Genomic DNA, 15229 nt, shown 5'->3' with positions numbered 1-15229 from the left:
GACAAGCCCATAATAATTCCTACAGCATATCAAGTCCTATGGCAAGGCTCGCATCTGGGTTTTAGTGGTTCTGTTTGAAAGGCTGAAATTTGATTTGCAAATTGAAGAAGTGTTCGCTTCATGAAATTGTTCTGGTTCGCCATGTTTTGTTTGTTGGTGTTTATGTCTTTCAGGCATAAGCTGCATAAAGAGGTGGTTAGGCCCAACGACATATAATTTTGAATTTCAATAGATTCAATGTATCCACTTTGTCTCAGATTCGTACACAGGTTTTAAGCTCCCTTGCCATGGATCAAGTCACCCGACGATCACCTCTAGGTTCCAGATTGGAATGAGTCATTGAGAAGGGTTTGGAATTCTGGGAACGCCCTATTTCTGAGAGACACTAAGCTTTCGAAGGAAGCTTACATCTTGGACCTCGTCAAAGAGAGAATCCGACCTCTTGGCTAAACTATTGATCAATTGCTTACCTGCATTCCAGAACCCGTCATCCATAAAATAGGATTAGGGTTGACGCACACCAGCAAAGGCCAAACAAAGGGCCACTAATTTGAAGGAAATTACATCTAAACCTGCTAATTGAAACAACCTGGAAATCACATAATTTAACACTTGCTTCTACTAATTGATCTAGATGCTATAGAGTCCATAACATCCCCCCCCCCCCCCCCCCCCCCCCCCCGTTCTGGAGAAAGAGCTTGTCCTCAAGCTCAAAGGTGAGGTAGAGGGCACGAAAAGCCTCTAATGGTTCTGTTATGCCCCATTTCCAGAGATCGATCCACCGGACATTCTCCTCCATGTTTCTGATTGGAGAAGGCAAAGATAATTGAGCTTGTGAAGGGAAGCTCACCCTGAACCTCAAAGGGAGAATCCGACCTTGCTACAACTACTTTGATTAATGCTTGATTTTCATACAGACTGGTGTCCTCCTTATAACAAGAAGGCCATGACGCTTACACTTCCCCAAGCCAACAACTAAAACACTTCCCAAGCCATGATGTGGCCCATACATAACTCAAAATTACATTAAACCCAACCCTTACTCTTAACTTAAAGTGACACCACTTAAGTTCTCTGTCTAGCCATGAGTGAGTCCACAATAGGTTCCCAGGAAGCTTCTGTGTCGGCCCACTTGACTAAAATCTCCCACGACCCTTGGACCCAGCAAGCTTGAAACACCTTCTCTGGAGTAGGTAGAACACGATCATCTTGTACTGGTGGCAACGGTGTGTGGAGTAGAGGTGAGTCTCCCCTGAACGGCTTCAATAGGGAGACATGGAAGACATCATGGATCTTGGCATCTGGTGGGAGTTGCAAGCGATAAGCCACACTACCAATACGGTTCAACACCTGGAATGGACCATAGAATTTCGTTGAAAGTTTATGACGTTTGGAGGCCGTAAGGGAAAGCTGGTGGTAACATTAAAGTCGAATCCATACATAATCTCCTGAAGCAAATGAAAGGTCATGATGACCCTTGTCGTAGGTGCTCTTCATTTTGTCTTGAGCTTTTTGCAAGTGTGTTTTTACTTGTGCAAGCATAGTATCCCGTTCCCCCAAAGCCTGGTCTAGTGCCACCACCCAAGACGAGCCAGGCTCGTAAGATCAGAGACGAGGGGGGTCTCGCCCATAAACCACCTTGAAGAGTGTAGTGCCAAGTGCTGCATCGTAAGATGTATTATAACAAAACTCCGCCTAGGCGACCCAACGGACCCAACTTTTGGAAGTATCCCCCACGAAACAGCGCAAATACATCTCAATAGTGGGTTGACTACTTCCGTTTGCCCATCTGTCTGAGGGTGGTAGGCTGATGAGCAAGCCAATTTTGTGCCCTATAATTTGAATAACTCTTTCCAAAAAGGTACTTGTGAATACAGCATCTCTGTCACTGGTGATGGACTCCGGTAAGCCATGAAGGCGGACAATCTAGTCCGTGAAGATCTGAGCCACATGTGTCACTGTATAAGGATGTGCTAGGGGCAGGAAGTGCCCATATTTAGAGAATCGATCCACCACTACGAAGATAATAGATTTGCCTGAAGACGTTGGGAGCCATCTATAAAGTCCATGGATATATCTGCCCATACCTGTGAAGGGAGTTGCAGAGGCTGCAACAGGCCTGCTAGGTTTAACAATTCCGCTTTGTTCCGTTGGCAAACCTGGCACGCAAAATACATAGTCAGCCACCATACGTTCCATGCCCCTCCAATAGAAGTCACGACTTAGGCGGAAATGTCTTTTGCTGGCCTTCATGAGTGCTGTCATGAAATGTAGATAGGATGCTGTTGAGTAGGACAGAAGTAGGATGGAGATAAATCCGATTCTTATACAAGATGAGACGGTCCTGAAATGCCCAATCACTGTCCATGGTGCTTTGCCCAATGTTGTGATACAAGGCCATGAGCTCGGGATGTTGCTGAATTTCATCCCTAATTGAATTGAGCAAAAGAAACCGTGGTTGACTGATTGCGTGTAGCTGTGGTTCTGACATGTCCCAGCAAGATAAGGCATCTGTTATGGTCCCTAGCCATGGATCTAGTAACTCGGTGAGGTACTGATGAATCCAACACTGTTTGATGGTTTTTGATCACGCAATTGTGAAAAGAACTCCCTTATCTTTCTCTTTCCACGTTATGATTGAAAAGGAGTTTCTTTTTCTCATTTATAGATGCAAACAATAATTTAAGGGACTGTTTAAGAACCCACGTATGAAGCCCCTCTTTTATGATTCACGTCAAGAGGTAGGGTTTCCTAAAATCATGCATCTATTGTTCATGTACGTAAAGAAACAAAATATAAACCTTCTATACTCGGAAAGGGAATTATAAATACCTCTTAAAGAACACACCACACCAGAAAACCGAAAGCCTTTACCTTTGTTGAAAAGACACACACAAACCTTCCTCTTCTTCCTGCTGTTCCGTGAAAGAAGCAGGGAGTCTCCTTCAGCTCGGAAGAGAGTGCTTAACCCCCTTTCTCCTTCCTTCCCCAATCAATCAAAATACCCAACGAACTCACCAAGACAGCAATGAAAGTTCACGCCAAGAACCCAAAATAGGGAGCTCGATAAGAGAACCTATTTACCCTAAATTAACCTAATTTCAGACTTACTTTATTTCTCTTTATTTAACCCTTAAATAGGGTATTTCATGCCATGATAGTTTAGGGCTATAAATCCTAACTATACCCCTACGTCCAAGCTTATTACATAATCAATGAAAATTTAACTAAAAGTAACATAAAGAATGAAAGTTAAATTAGATGACTCAGTGAGTCATTGTCTCCTCCTCTGAGTGACTCAATGTGCTATTCAGTCCATAACATCTGCCACCCCTTGGAGAAAGAGTTTGTCCTAGAGCTCGGAAGCTGGATAGACCTGTTTGAAGGTCTCCAACCGCTCCCATGTAGCTGCCTCCGGGTCTGTAGTGGTCCACTGCACAAGAATGTCCCACTGATCATCGGTCAAACGTGCCCGTAACACGCGTAGGGTGTCAGAATGACGTGGCCCTTGTCGACTGGAGGAAAGAATGGAGGGGAAGTAGGCAGTGAACCCTTGTGTGGTTTCAAGAGTGAGACATGAAACACATCATGCAGCTTCGCCGTGTCAAGCGGTTGTAGTTGATAGGCCACCTGCCCTACACGCCGAATAATGGAGAAAGGCCCAAAGTACCTGGGGGAGAGCTTATGGCGCGACGGCCCCGCAATGGACTGTTGCCGGTACTGTCGTAGGCGTACCCAAACATACTCCCCTACCTCGAAAGAGACATCCCGGTGTCCCTTATTGTATGCACTTGACATCCAGTTCTGAGTCCGCTATAGACAGTCTGTAATAGTCTTTAACACCTGATCACAATCCATTAGCGCCTCGTCAATGGTGTCCACGTGGGTGGAGCCTCTGGTATAAGAGACAAGTCGTGGGGGATCCCTCCCATAAAGAACCCGGAAAGGAGATGACTGCAAAGCCGAGTGGAACAAAGTATTGTAACAGTATTCTGCCCATGGTAGCCAGTGAACCCATTGTTTCGGTCAATCTCCAATAAGGCATTTGAGATACATTTCGATGGTTCGATTAACCCCCTTGGTTTGGCCATCCGTCTGAGGATGATATGCGGACGAAATTTTCAATTTTGTGCCACTCCGACGAAAAAGTTCCCACCAGAAAGTACTCGTGAATACCACGTCCCGATCACTGACAATAGATTCTGGGATGCCATGTAATCGGACAATATGCTCCAAGAAAGTATGGGCCACACAAGCTGCCGTGTAGGGAAGCGCCACCGGAACGAAATGACCATACTTGGAGAACCGATCCACCACCACAAACAAAACTGATTTCCCAGCTAACATGGGAAGACCCTCCAAAAAGTCCATCGAAATATCTACCCATACCTGAGTAGGCGGCGCGAGAGGCTGTAGAAGCCCCGCGGGACTCAAATGCTCGATTTTGTTTCGTTGAACATGCGGAGACATATGTGGCAATGGAGGTCTTCATTGCCTGCCAATAGTAATCTGCCCGAAGACGCAACAACATTTTCTGTAACCCCTCATGGGTCGAATCATGATAAGCCGAGAGAACCACTGGAATCAACTCGGACGTGGGAAGAAGGTAAAGAACCTGTGATATGCCCGGATCTAACATAGGGAGGAAGATGATGAATAGGAAGAATCGCTGTGAGGTTTTGAACTTTTGAAGGAGCCCTTAGGTCTCGTGAGAGGGAGAGCTTGACCTCGTTTAATCTACTGCTTAACCAACTGAATTTTCTTTTCCCATTCATTACCTTACGATGCATACAAATAGTTCACGCCAACAAGAGTTTAGGTGAAAATTACACAAATACCCCCGAGGCATATTTAAACCCAAATAGAATAAAACAGAAAATAAACTAAATGACTGCTTAACTCTCAATCAGGGTAATTGACTCAGCCATGGTGTCTCAGCCTGACTCGGCTCACTATTTGGTCCATAACATCTCACCCCTCCTGGAGAACGAGCTTATCCTCGAGCTCGAAGGTAGAGTATGCCTGTCGAAACCATTTTCTGGGCTCCGAAGCCCGCCACCTGTTCTGCCCGTGAGCCGTAGGTGCCAACGTCTTCAACATTTTGAAATCATATTTTTTTTTTGTATTAGTGTTGGGTTGCTGACCTCATCAACTTTCTCTGGGCATGCAATATAATCTGCTTGACCATACCGCTCGTTTCCTTCTAATGATCCCATCCACTCGTGATAGCTGTGAGGACCAAATACACCACTGTGAAGAAATGCCTGCACGTCTTCAAAGCCTGGATCTGGCACAAACTGTCCCTGTGGGCTTTCTCTTGCCTTATCTCAACATTGGCTCCAACTAAACTGCCAATCCGAACACAACCATTCCTTGCAAATTTCATGTTGCTTGTCCCACTAGCTTCCATTCCAGTGGTGCTGATATGCTGAGATAGCTCACTTGCGAGCAACGCTGCGACACTAACAGTATAATCTGGAACAATACGACCTGTAACAAGTCCCCAATATCAGGATCATGATTTACAATAGCAGCAACATCCGTAATGATCTTGACAATGCTCTTTGCCTGCACATACGTAGCAAATGCGTTGCCACAAATTAGACAAACACGAGGCACAGATGAAGCTTGCCTTTCTTCGTCACGCATTTTGTTCATGTTTTTGTAGCCGTAAACAATCCCAAGGATATTCAATAACTGCCGCTTATACTCGAGTCTCCACGTCACCGGTATGTCACACATAGCATCGGGTCTGAGAACAGCATGGAATTTTTCATCACCAACAAACTTTCTGAGGTCTGCAAGCTGCTGTGCGTCAAGAACCCAGTCATCTGTATCAATGCATTTGCTAATGATTTGACTCCAATCAGGGTTACAAAACTGGATCCATCGTCTTGGAGTTCCTCCATTTGTTTTGGTCTGAAATTTCTAAGCCCACAACTTGTAAAAGTTGTTGAAGACTTCCTCTTTGCCAATGGCAGCTGTGGTGTTCCCAACGGCATCAAGAGCATTTGGTCTTTCCCGAAATGTGGAATGCATCCCTGCCCTCTCGGCCATACCACCGGCATTATCATTAAGAGGTTCATAGACCTCAAGCGCAAGCCCTGTTACCATTGTGCTTAACATTTCCTGATTCTTCGACGTCTCAACCACTGCTTTTTGAATCCCGTTCTGAAGGCTTGGGTCATTAAGGTCCAAAATCAGAGGGGAGTGATGAAGGAAGGCCACCAGGCTGACTGCAACGGCAGTAGTAATTAGGGTGTTTAGTACCATCTCCTGTCCAATATCGTCACAAATGGCATGGGAATGAAGAACACTAGTGCTGGTCTCAACAACAATAAGACTTTTGAGCACAGATACCCCATTTCTTTTCAGCCCTTTCTCAAACAGAAGAGCAACAGTTTTGTTGACCCGATTATCAATGGCATTCAGCACCGTCCAACACATTCCAAAAATTCCCACAGAAATTCCATTACGCAATTTATTCAGAGACAGCAATTGAAAAGGATAGGCATTGACAGCAAACTCCATGCTCTTGTATATGTTTGCAATAAAAGGGGCAGACCTTACCTCTTGTGATGTATACGGAAACTTGCAAGTGGAAATGTGCACGATTTCACCCCTGCACCCAACACTCGTCTTAATTCGTCTGAGCATTTCGACATACAGTCCCACAACGAGTAGGAATCTCCTTGAAATTTAGATCATGCACAAGTGTAGCCCACCCACTAACACAAAACTGCAGAGCAGCTGTTAATTCCAGAGGTCTGTTGGCTACACAAAGAGGACCCTTCTGGAACAGGAAACTCATCTCCTATTTCACATGGGGATCACTTCCAAAACTACAATACAATCATGTGTCCTTCAACCTCATAAGTACTCCATCAACTCTTAGACTGAAACGCAGTAGAAGAACCCAATAATTTGGCATTACGCTCACTTTTACTGGTAAGAGTGACGCGCCACTATCAGCTAATTCATCTGCATAGAGAACCACTTCATCATAGAAGAGAATGGGTTCTTTGGATGCCAATGCAACTAAATCAATTTCTTCTCTGCTATGCTCCCAACACCAACGCAAGTTTTTGTCACTTGTGTCAAGCTTCTCTGGATCTCTGTCAATTGTTTCACCCCCACAATTGAAGGTATAATCATCATCGAGTATCACCTGCTGAGAAGGCTTGCTTCTAAGTTTCCACTGGGCATAGTTTGTAAAAGTAGTAGACGAGTGGGGTGATGTTTCCACTCTATGCAGAGGTAGCGTTTCTGGGGAGTTTTGGCAATACGGTCTCCACACAGGTCGGAGCGTGTCCTGAGCCCCAACGTCCCAGAGATGGGAACGAAGTTGCTGATATTCTACAGGGTCCCCATAACACCCGAGCTTAAGCTTGTAAGGGAGGGTGGGCATACCAGCAGACCAACCAGCAGACCAACCAGCAGAATGCTCACCACTGAGATTGCCGAAAAAAAATTTCCCATCCCCATAACAGCAAATTTGCTGCTGTTCACCGCTATCCCAAAACAGGGGTTGCCGTTCCCCAATTTTTACACACAGTGTTGAAGAATTCGAAGACTCACCTGTGATAGTCATGGTGTGCAAAACAGAGGTGGTGTTGGCCCCAACCTTGAGCTTCTTTCCGTCGCTCGGCGGTCCGGATTTCTCCTTCGTCGGGCACCCGTTCTCCCACAATTGTCGCTCTTTCCCTTTCTCCCATTTTCGATTTATGTTGCAGTCCAAGAAGCTAATAGGGCTTTCAACCTTCAATGTCGGCTAATGAGGGAAAACAGAGTCGAAGGCCCAGTCGGGTTCCCACGGTGGCCTCCATGCTCGGGTTGCCAAAGGTCGATCCGTGCGGTAGTTGGCCTGTTCCCAACGGCAAACAACAGCAATTCGGGGCTGATGTTTCGAATAGGGCAGGCGGTCGTTGGAGTGCTCCCCGTTTTCGAACTTCCGGGTTCTGAATTTTGGTGTTGTTCTGGTCGCATCTGGCCGAACAACGCTGGTTTTCGGCTCGAGGTGTCCATGGCTGGAGGGTTTAGGTCGAACGAAGACCTATGAATCCACATCGGCCTTTTTCGAAGAGCGTCGAGGTCAAACGTCTTCTTCCGCAACGGCAACCCTTTGCTCGGAGGCTTTATCCTGAAGAGCTGCGATTTCGGACGTCACCGCTGTGATTTGATCCGAGACGGGATACTCCGAGAGAACGAGCTAGCCGATGTCCGGCTTCTTCTGTTCAGAAGGATGAACAGTAGAAGGGTTGATTGCGTCCTTCTGCGGAGGGGGAAGAATTTCCGCTGTTCGTGAGAAGGAAATTTGGGAGGTCAAACCCAAATCAGCTGGGATCGACGAAGGTGGTGCTGAATACCCTTCCGATTGCGGAATAGCGGAGGCCCCGATGTCGAATGTTGCTGCCGCTGGAGAGACAGTGCGCTCGCTGAAGTTTTTGATCACTGACATCCATTTTTGGGTCTCCTGCCCGTCCGAGGTAGAGCCCGAAAAAAGCTACTGGAGAGACAGAGCTAGTTTCTTCCATGCAAAAATTTTTTGGTGTAATCTGCACACCATTCCCGCATTCTCTCCCCAATCTGGAAGAGAGGAGTCCTCGCCCACGCTCTTTCCATTTCTCTGTTCGCCGACCTCCATTCGTGGAAGGATAGTTATCTTTCCATCGCCATCCATTCGTCTTGGCTCATCGTGTTCCCGCTCTGATACCAGATGATATGCCCGGATCTAACACAGGGAGGAAGACGATGAATTGGAAGGATCGTTGTAAGGTTTTGAGCTTTTGAAGGAGCTCCCCCTTAGGTCTCGTGAGAGGGAGAGCCTGACCTCATTTAATCTATTGTTTAACCTACTGAATTTTCTTTTCCCATTCATTACCTTACGATGCATACAAATAGTTCACACCAACAAGAGTTTAGCCGAAAATTACAAAAATGCCCTGAGCCATATTTAAACCCAAATAGCATAAAACATAAAATAAACTAAATGACTACTTAACTGACTCAGTCAGGGTAATTGACTCAGCCATGGTGTCTCAGCCTGACTCGGCTCACTATTTGGTCCATAACACGCTGTTTATAACAAATGAGTGAATCTTGTATTGACCACTTAGAATCCATCTTCCCCTCTGTAATCTGTTTGTACAGCTCCTGTAGTGCTGGAAGTGTGACATGCGCATCCCGCACCATGTCGAGGATGAGAAAATGAGGCCGGCTGACTGCATATATGAGCTGCTGGTGTTCAAAATGCCTAGACAAGGCCTCCACTGCCTTGTTTAATCTCCCTGCACGATAGTCAAACAAAGAAATCAAAGCCCATCAACTTACTGATCCAATGCTGTTGAGGTGAAGTAGTGAGGCGTTGCTCAAGTAAGAACTTGACACTATACTGATCAGTACGGATGAGAAAAGAACGGTCCCATAAGTAAGGCCTCCAGTGTTGAACCGCCATGGCCAACCCGATTAACTCTCATTCATATGCAGCCAATTTCTGATAACGAGCTGCCAACTGTTGACTGAAATAAGTAATGGGGTGTGCGTGCTACTGTAACACGGCCCCAATGCCCCCACCAGAAGCGTCGCATTCCACCACAAATAAGTCTTCAAAATGCGAAAGCTGTAAAACAGGCATAGATGCAAGAGCACCTTTAAGAGCCTCAAAGGCCTGTGTGGCCTCCCTGGTCCACTAAAAGGAATTGTTTTTTAGCAGGTTTGTTAAAGGTGCTGCCAAAGGACCGTAATTCCGAATAAATTTTCGGTAATAGCCTGCGAGACCCAAGAACCAACGTAATGCTGAGCAAAACTGAGGCTAAGGCCACTCACGAATGATCTAAATCTTCTCGGGATCCACCGTTACCCCCTCATGTGAGATAATGCGGCTAAGGTAAGTAACATGAGATGCCCCAAAGGAGCATTTGGATTTCTTCAAATACAACTGATGTGCTTGTAATAATTCAAACACAATCCTCAAATGTGCTACATGGTCTTCTCGAGACTTGCTATATATGAGTATATCATACAAAAAAAAACAAGTACAAATTTCAGAAGTTAAGAGCTAAATACCTCATTCATCAGCGCCTGGAAGGTGGAGGGAGCATTTGACAACCCGAATGGCATGACCACAAATTCAAAGTGGCCGTGATGTGTACGGAATGTTGTTTTTTGAATGTCTAAGGGATGCATGCGAACCTGGTGATATTCAGACCGTAAGTCCAATTTGGTAAAGCCCCACGATCAATGTAACTCATCGAGGAGCTCTTCCACGATCAGAATTGGAAATTTATCTTTTACTGTCTGCGTATTCAATTCCCAATAATCAACACAAAAGCACCATGTCCCATCATGTTTCTTCACGAGCAAGATCGATGAAGAGAATGGGGACCTGCTGCTGCGAATAAGGCCCTGTTCTAGCATCGCCTAGCACTATCTCTTGATCTCATCTTTCTGGAGGTGAGGATACCGATACGGTCGAACAACTACCACATCAGACCCTGGTTTCAAACATATCCAGTGATCACAGTGTCTCAAGGGAGGGAGCCATGTAGGCTCACAGAAAAGATCGGAGAACTCATCAATAAGAGTATCAATAGTGTTGTCTGAATTATCATGGGCAGTCAGAGAATGAATGTGTTGTTGTTTGTCCACTTGACTTTCTTGTAGGAGTACTTGGCTATCGCGCCAGACAAAACTCATTGTTAACGCAAAGAAGTCCCACAGAATGGATCCCAAGGTTTGTAACCATTTAATTCCCAACACCATATCAAAACTAGCCAGAGGAATGAAAAAAAATTCAGCATGAAATAAAGTAGTACCAATAGAAAAATTTACCGCCTTGCTGATTCCTTAGCTAGGAACCTTCTCCCCATTGGCCACTGAGACTGTGGCTGTCGGATGTGGAAGAATCTGTAACTGCAGGTGCTAAGCCGCAGTTAAGCTAAGAAAATTGTGGGTACTCCCTGAATCCCCTAGTCCCACGAGTTCCCGATCGAAGACCTGAGCTCTGACTTGCATGGTTTTGGGCAATTTCTGCCCAGTAATGGCATGCAAGGATATTTTCGGTAGCTCGTCCTCTATCCTCTCTTTTGTATCCTCTGGATCATCGACTTCATCCACTTCAATCCAAAACAACCTATTGCACTGATGACTAGCCCGAAACGGTTCATCATAGTTGTAACACAAATTTTTAGACCGCCTTTGCGCCATCTCAGCACTTGTCAATTTTTTAATGTATGGAGGTGGATGACTGCTCGATCGCGTATCCCTTGACAAAGTATTACTCAGAGTGTGTCAAGGAGGAGGTGTTGTGGACTGAACCTGCTAAGTAAAATAGCGTTGTCCCTACTAGGTGGAAGAAGTGCTCCTTTCCCCTGACCATGGGGGTTGTCTGTACTGGACTTTCCGTCAAAGTTCTAAAGCACAGGCGATATTCATAGTGCTAGATAGGTTAATAGGTGCATAGAGTTCCACCTCAAGCCGTAACGACTCATTAAGGCCTGCTATAAATAGCGCTACTTGCTGATCCCCCCCGTACCATACTGCGTGCTCATGCTAATTTTTCCTGAAACTGTGTTTGATATTGCTCCACTGAGCCAGTTTGGCGTAACAGAACCAAATCTCCCAAAGGGTTTCTATAAGCCGGAGGACCAAAACGGAGAGAGCATAAATTCTTAAACGCATCCCATTCGACCACCTCTCTATCAACCTTAACTTGCTGAAACCAGAGTTGTGTTTCCCCCAGTAAGTGGAAGGCAGCCAACTGAACTCTATCATAAGCTGCTATTCTTTGATGGTGAAAAAATATTTTGCACCGATACAGCCAAATCAAAGGATCTTCTGACCCATTATAAGTAGGGAAATCAAGTCGAGTATACTTGGGTACCGTGTCTCCCCCTTGGTTGAAGTGTCCTCCCGGATTGAAGTGTTCTTGCTGGCGAGAGAAACTAGTGCGCCCAGCAAACTCATCTCCCTCTCTGTTATGCGAATGGTCCCCTCCTCTTTGCTCTGGAATCGTGTTCCTTCCAGTTGTTAGACCAGTCTCCATGCTATCCATCCTTCCCTTCAATGTCTTCTTATCAAGATCAATTTTAGAGAACTTCTCCATGAACTCTGTCTGGCCCTTGAGGATCAACTCCAATGTGTTTCTTATTTCATTGTTGTTGATCTCCGTTGTGTTACCCTGCTCTGATACCACGTTGTTATGGTCCCTAGCCATGGATCTAGTAACTCGGCGAGGTACTAATGAATCCAACACTGTTTGATGGTTTTTTATCACACAATTGTGAAAAGAACTCCCTTATCTTTCTCTTTCTACGTTATGATTGAAAAGGAGTTTCCTTTTCTCAATTATAGATGCAAAAAATAATTTAAGGGACTGTTTAAGAACCCACATATGAAACCCCTTTTTTATGATTCACGTCAAGATGTAGGGTTTCCTAAAACCATGCATCAATTGTTCATGTACGTAAAGAAACAAAATATAACCCTTCTATACTCGGAAAGGAAATTATAAATACCTCTTAAAGAACACACCACACCAGCAAACCGAAAGCCTTCACCTTTGCTGAAAAGACTCACGCAAACCTTCCTCTTCTTCCTGCTATTCCAAGAAAGAAGCAGGGAGTCTTCTATAGCTCGGAAGAGAGTGCTTAATCCCCTTTCTCCTTCCTTCCCCAATCAATCAAAATACCCAACGAACTCACCAAGACAGCAATGCAAGTTCATGCCAAGAACCCAAAATAGGGAACTCGACAAGAGAACCTATTTACCCTAAATTAACCTATTTCAGACTTACTTTATTTCTCTTTCTTTAACCCTTAAATAGGGTATTTCACGCCATGATAGTTTAGGGCTATAAATCCAAACTATACCCCTACGTCAAAGCTTATTACATAATCAATGAAAATTTAACTAAAAGCAACATAAAAAATGAAAGTTAAATTAGATGACTCGGTGAGTCATTCTCCTCCTCTGAGTGACTCGGTGTGCTATTGAGTCCATAACAGAATCAGCCCCTATGTTAACGTGGCCAGGTTTATACTCCACCTTAAAATCAAAACCCATACATTTAGTCAGCCAATGTTGTTGTGGTGAAGTAGTGATACGTTGCTCCAATAAATATTTTAAACTGCAGTGGTCTGTCCGGATCACGAAGTGTCGACCCCAAAGATAGAGACGCCAATGTTGAATGGCTTTGGCTAAGCCGATAAGTTCTCTTTCATTAGTAGCTAATTTGTGGTGGTACGAGGCGAGGTGCCAACTGAAATATGCAATGGGATGGCCCTGCTGTTGTAAGACTGCGCCAATGCCCCCTCTGGAAGCATCACATTCAATAACAAACGGTTCTTCAAAATTGGGCAGTTGGAGAAACGGGGCAGAGGCTAAGGCGTGTTTCAACTGCTCAAAGGATGTAGCCGCTATGTCTGACCATGTGAAGGCGTTACGCTTAAGTAAGCTCGTGAGCGGAGCCGTGATTTGGCCATAGTTGCGAATGAACTTCCGATAATACCTGGCCAGGCCTAAAAATCCCCTGTATTTTGCTATTGTCGGCCTTAACGCCGGAGGCTGAGGTGACATGACCCAGATAAGCTACCTCGGAGGTACCCAAAGAGCATTGAGCTTGGTTGAGAAACAAATGATGGGAACGCAGGAGGTTGAATACCTGGCGCAAATGCTGAATATGGTCTTCCCAGTGCTTGCTATAAATCAGAATATCATCAAAGAATACCATAACGTATTTCCATAAGAGAGGGCAAAAGAAATCGTTCATCAGGACTAAAAAGTGGAAGGGGCGTTGGAGAGCCCAAATGGCATGACTAAGAACTCAAAATGGCCATGATACGTGCAGAAGGCAATTTTCTCCACATCTGCAGGGTGGACCCGAATCTGGAGGTACCCGGATTTCAAATCCAGCTTAGTAAATAATTTTGCCCCATGCAATTCATCCAAGAGTTGTCCACCACGGATATGGGAAATTTATCCTTAATCGTATGAGCAATGAGCTCTCTGTAGTCAACACAAAATCACCAAGAGTGGTCATGTGTTTTTACCAACAACACTGGTGATGAAAACGGAGACCGGCTGGGCTAAATAATGTCTTGCGCTAACATAAGCTAACACTAGTGCTCTATCTCATCTTTCTGCAAATGTGGGTAGCGGTATGGGCGCACCACTATGGGTTCACTTCCTAACTTTAAACGTATCCGATGATCACAAGCTCGGATCGATGGAAGCGCAGCAGGCTCCTGAAATAAATCAGTAAATTCTGTAATAAGTGAGCTGAACTTACAGCGATCAGAGGCCATAAGTTGGTTATTGTGGAGAGTGGAGCATGAGTCCCATAAAATTGGACCCAACTGCTGCAGCCATTTAATACCCAACACAAAGTCAAATCCAGCGAGTGGAGTGACTAAGAAGTCTGTCACAAATGTGTGGCCTTCAATATCAAAAGGTACAATTGGACCAATGCCAGCACTGGAAATCTTTTCCCCATTTGCCACCGAGACCAAAGTGCCAGTGTTCTGCTGAATCGGTAAGCTGAGTTGTTTGTGCTGCTGGTTGGCTAATAAAGTTGTGGGTACTGCCTGAATCCACTAAGGCCAGCAACTGTAGGTGTTGGAGGCCAGGTCGGACCTGCATGGTGTTTGTACTGTGCAGCCTTGTCATAGCATGGAGGGAAATAGCTGGTTCTTCCATCTCAAGCTCTAGGTTCCAAATTGGAATGCGTCATTGAGAAGGGTTTGGAATTCTTGGAATGCCCTATTTCTGAGAGACACTAAGCTTTCAAAAGAATCTGTTATGGACTCCATAGTATCTAGATTAACTAGTAGACATAGAGGGTAGATTATGTAATTTCCAGCTTTTGCAATTAGTAGGTATTGTTGTAATTTCCTTCAAACTTATGGCCCTTTCGTTGGCCTTTGTTGGTGTGCGTTCCCTAATCTTTTATAGGACGTCGGGTGATGAATGGAGGTAAGCATTGATCATTTGTCTAATTAAATGAGATCGGCTTCTCTCTCTCATGAGGCCTAAGGTGCAAGCTTCCTTCGAAAGCTTGGTTATCCTCACGTCTTCTGATCCGGAACGAAGAGAAAATCGTCTGGTGGCTGATCCATGGAAATGGGGGATATCAGAAGCTTACACCTTGGACCTCGTCAGAGAGAGAATCTGACCTCTTGGCTAAACAATTGATCGATTGCTTACCTTCATTCCAGAACCCGTCATATATATA

At 45.1% G+C, this 15229-nt stretch overlaps 1 protein-coding gene and 1 pseudogene across 1 annotated transcript; both read right to left on the bottom strand.

Annotated features, from left to right (window-relative positions):
- Window positions 1-1065: 1065 nt before the first annotated feature.
- LOC137947686 (uncharacterized) lies at window positions 1066-4371 on the bottom strand. Its single transcript, XM_068793465.1, has 5 exons — window positions 4177-4371; window positions 3844-3954; window positions 3377-3433; window positions 2088-2159; window positions 1066-1350 (listed from the first exon to the last, which is right to left on the bottom strand). The coding sequence occupies exons 1-5, from the start codon at window positions 4369-4371 to the stop codon at window positions 1066-1068; spliced, it is 720 nt and encodes a 239-aa protein (XP_068649566.1).
- Window positions 4372-4771: 400 nt separating this feature from the next.
- Window positions 4772-8806, bottom strand: LOC137948698 (alpha-1,4 glucan phosphorylase L-2 isozyme, chloroplastic/amyloplastic-like; annotated as a pseudogene).
- Window positions 8807-15229: the final 6423 nt, after the last annotated feature.

Source organism: Aristolochia californica, unplaced genomic scaffold (genome assembly GCF_029961685.1).
Source record: "Aristolochia californica isolate CCGP_79_NKW_82.1479 unplaced genomic scaffold, dmAriCali1.0.hap1 SCAF_13, whole genome shotgun sequence".
Classification (NCBI taxonomy): domain Eukaryota; kingdom Viridiplantae; phylum Streptophyta; class Magnoliopsida; order Piperales; family Aristolochiaceae; genus Aristolochia; species Aristolochia californica.
The sequence above is the reverse complement of the archived record's forward strand: the minus strand, read 5'-3'. Positions and strand labels throughout refer to the sequence as shown.

What these genes read in the sequence shown, in the direction of transcription:
- LOC137947686 (XM_068793465.1), bottom strand. Translation starts at nt 4,371, where the DNA reads ATGGACTTTTTGGAGGGTCTTCCCATGTTAGCTGGGAAATCAGTTTTG. An exon ending in GGTTGGAGACCTTCAAACAG is followed by an intron (nt 2,160 to 3,376) that starts GTCTATCCAGCT and finishes TTTGCGTGCCAG; the next exon opens with GTTTGCCAACGGAACAAAGC. An exon ending in CTCTGCAACTCCCTTCACAG is followed by an intron (nt 1,351 to 2,087) that starts GTATGGGCAGAT and finishes GGTCCATTCCAG; the next exon opens with GTGTTGAACCGTATTGGTAG.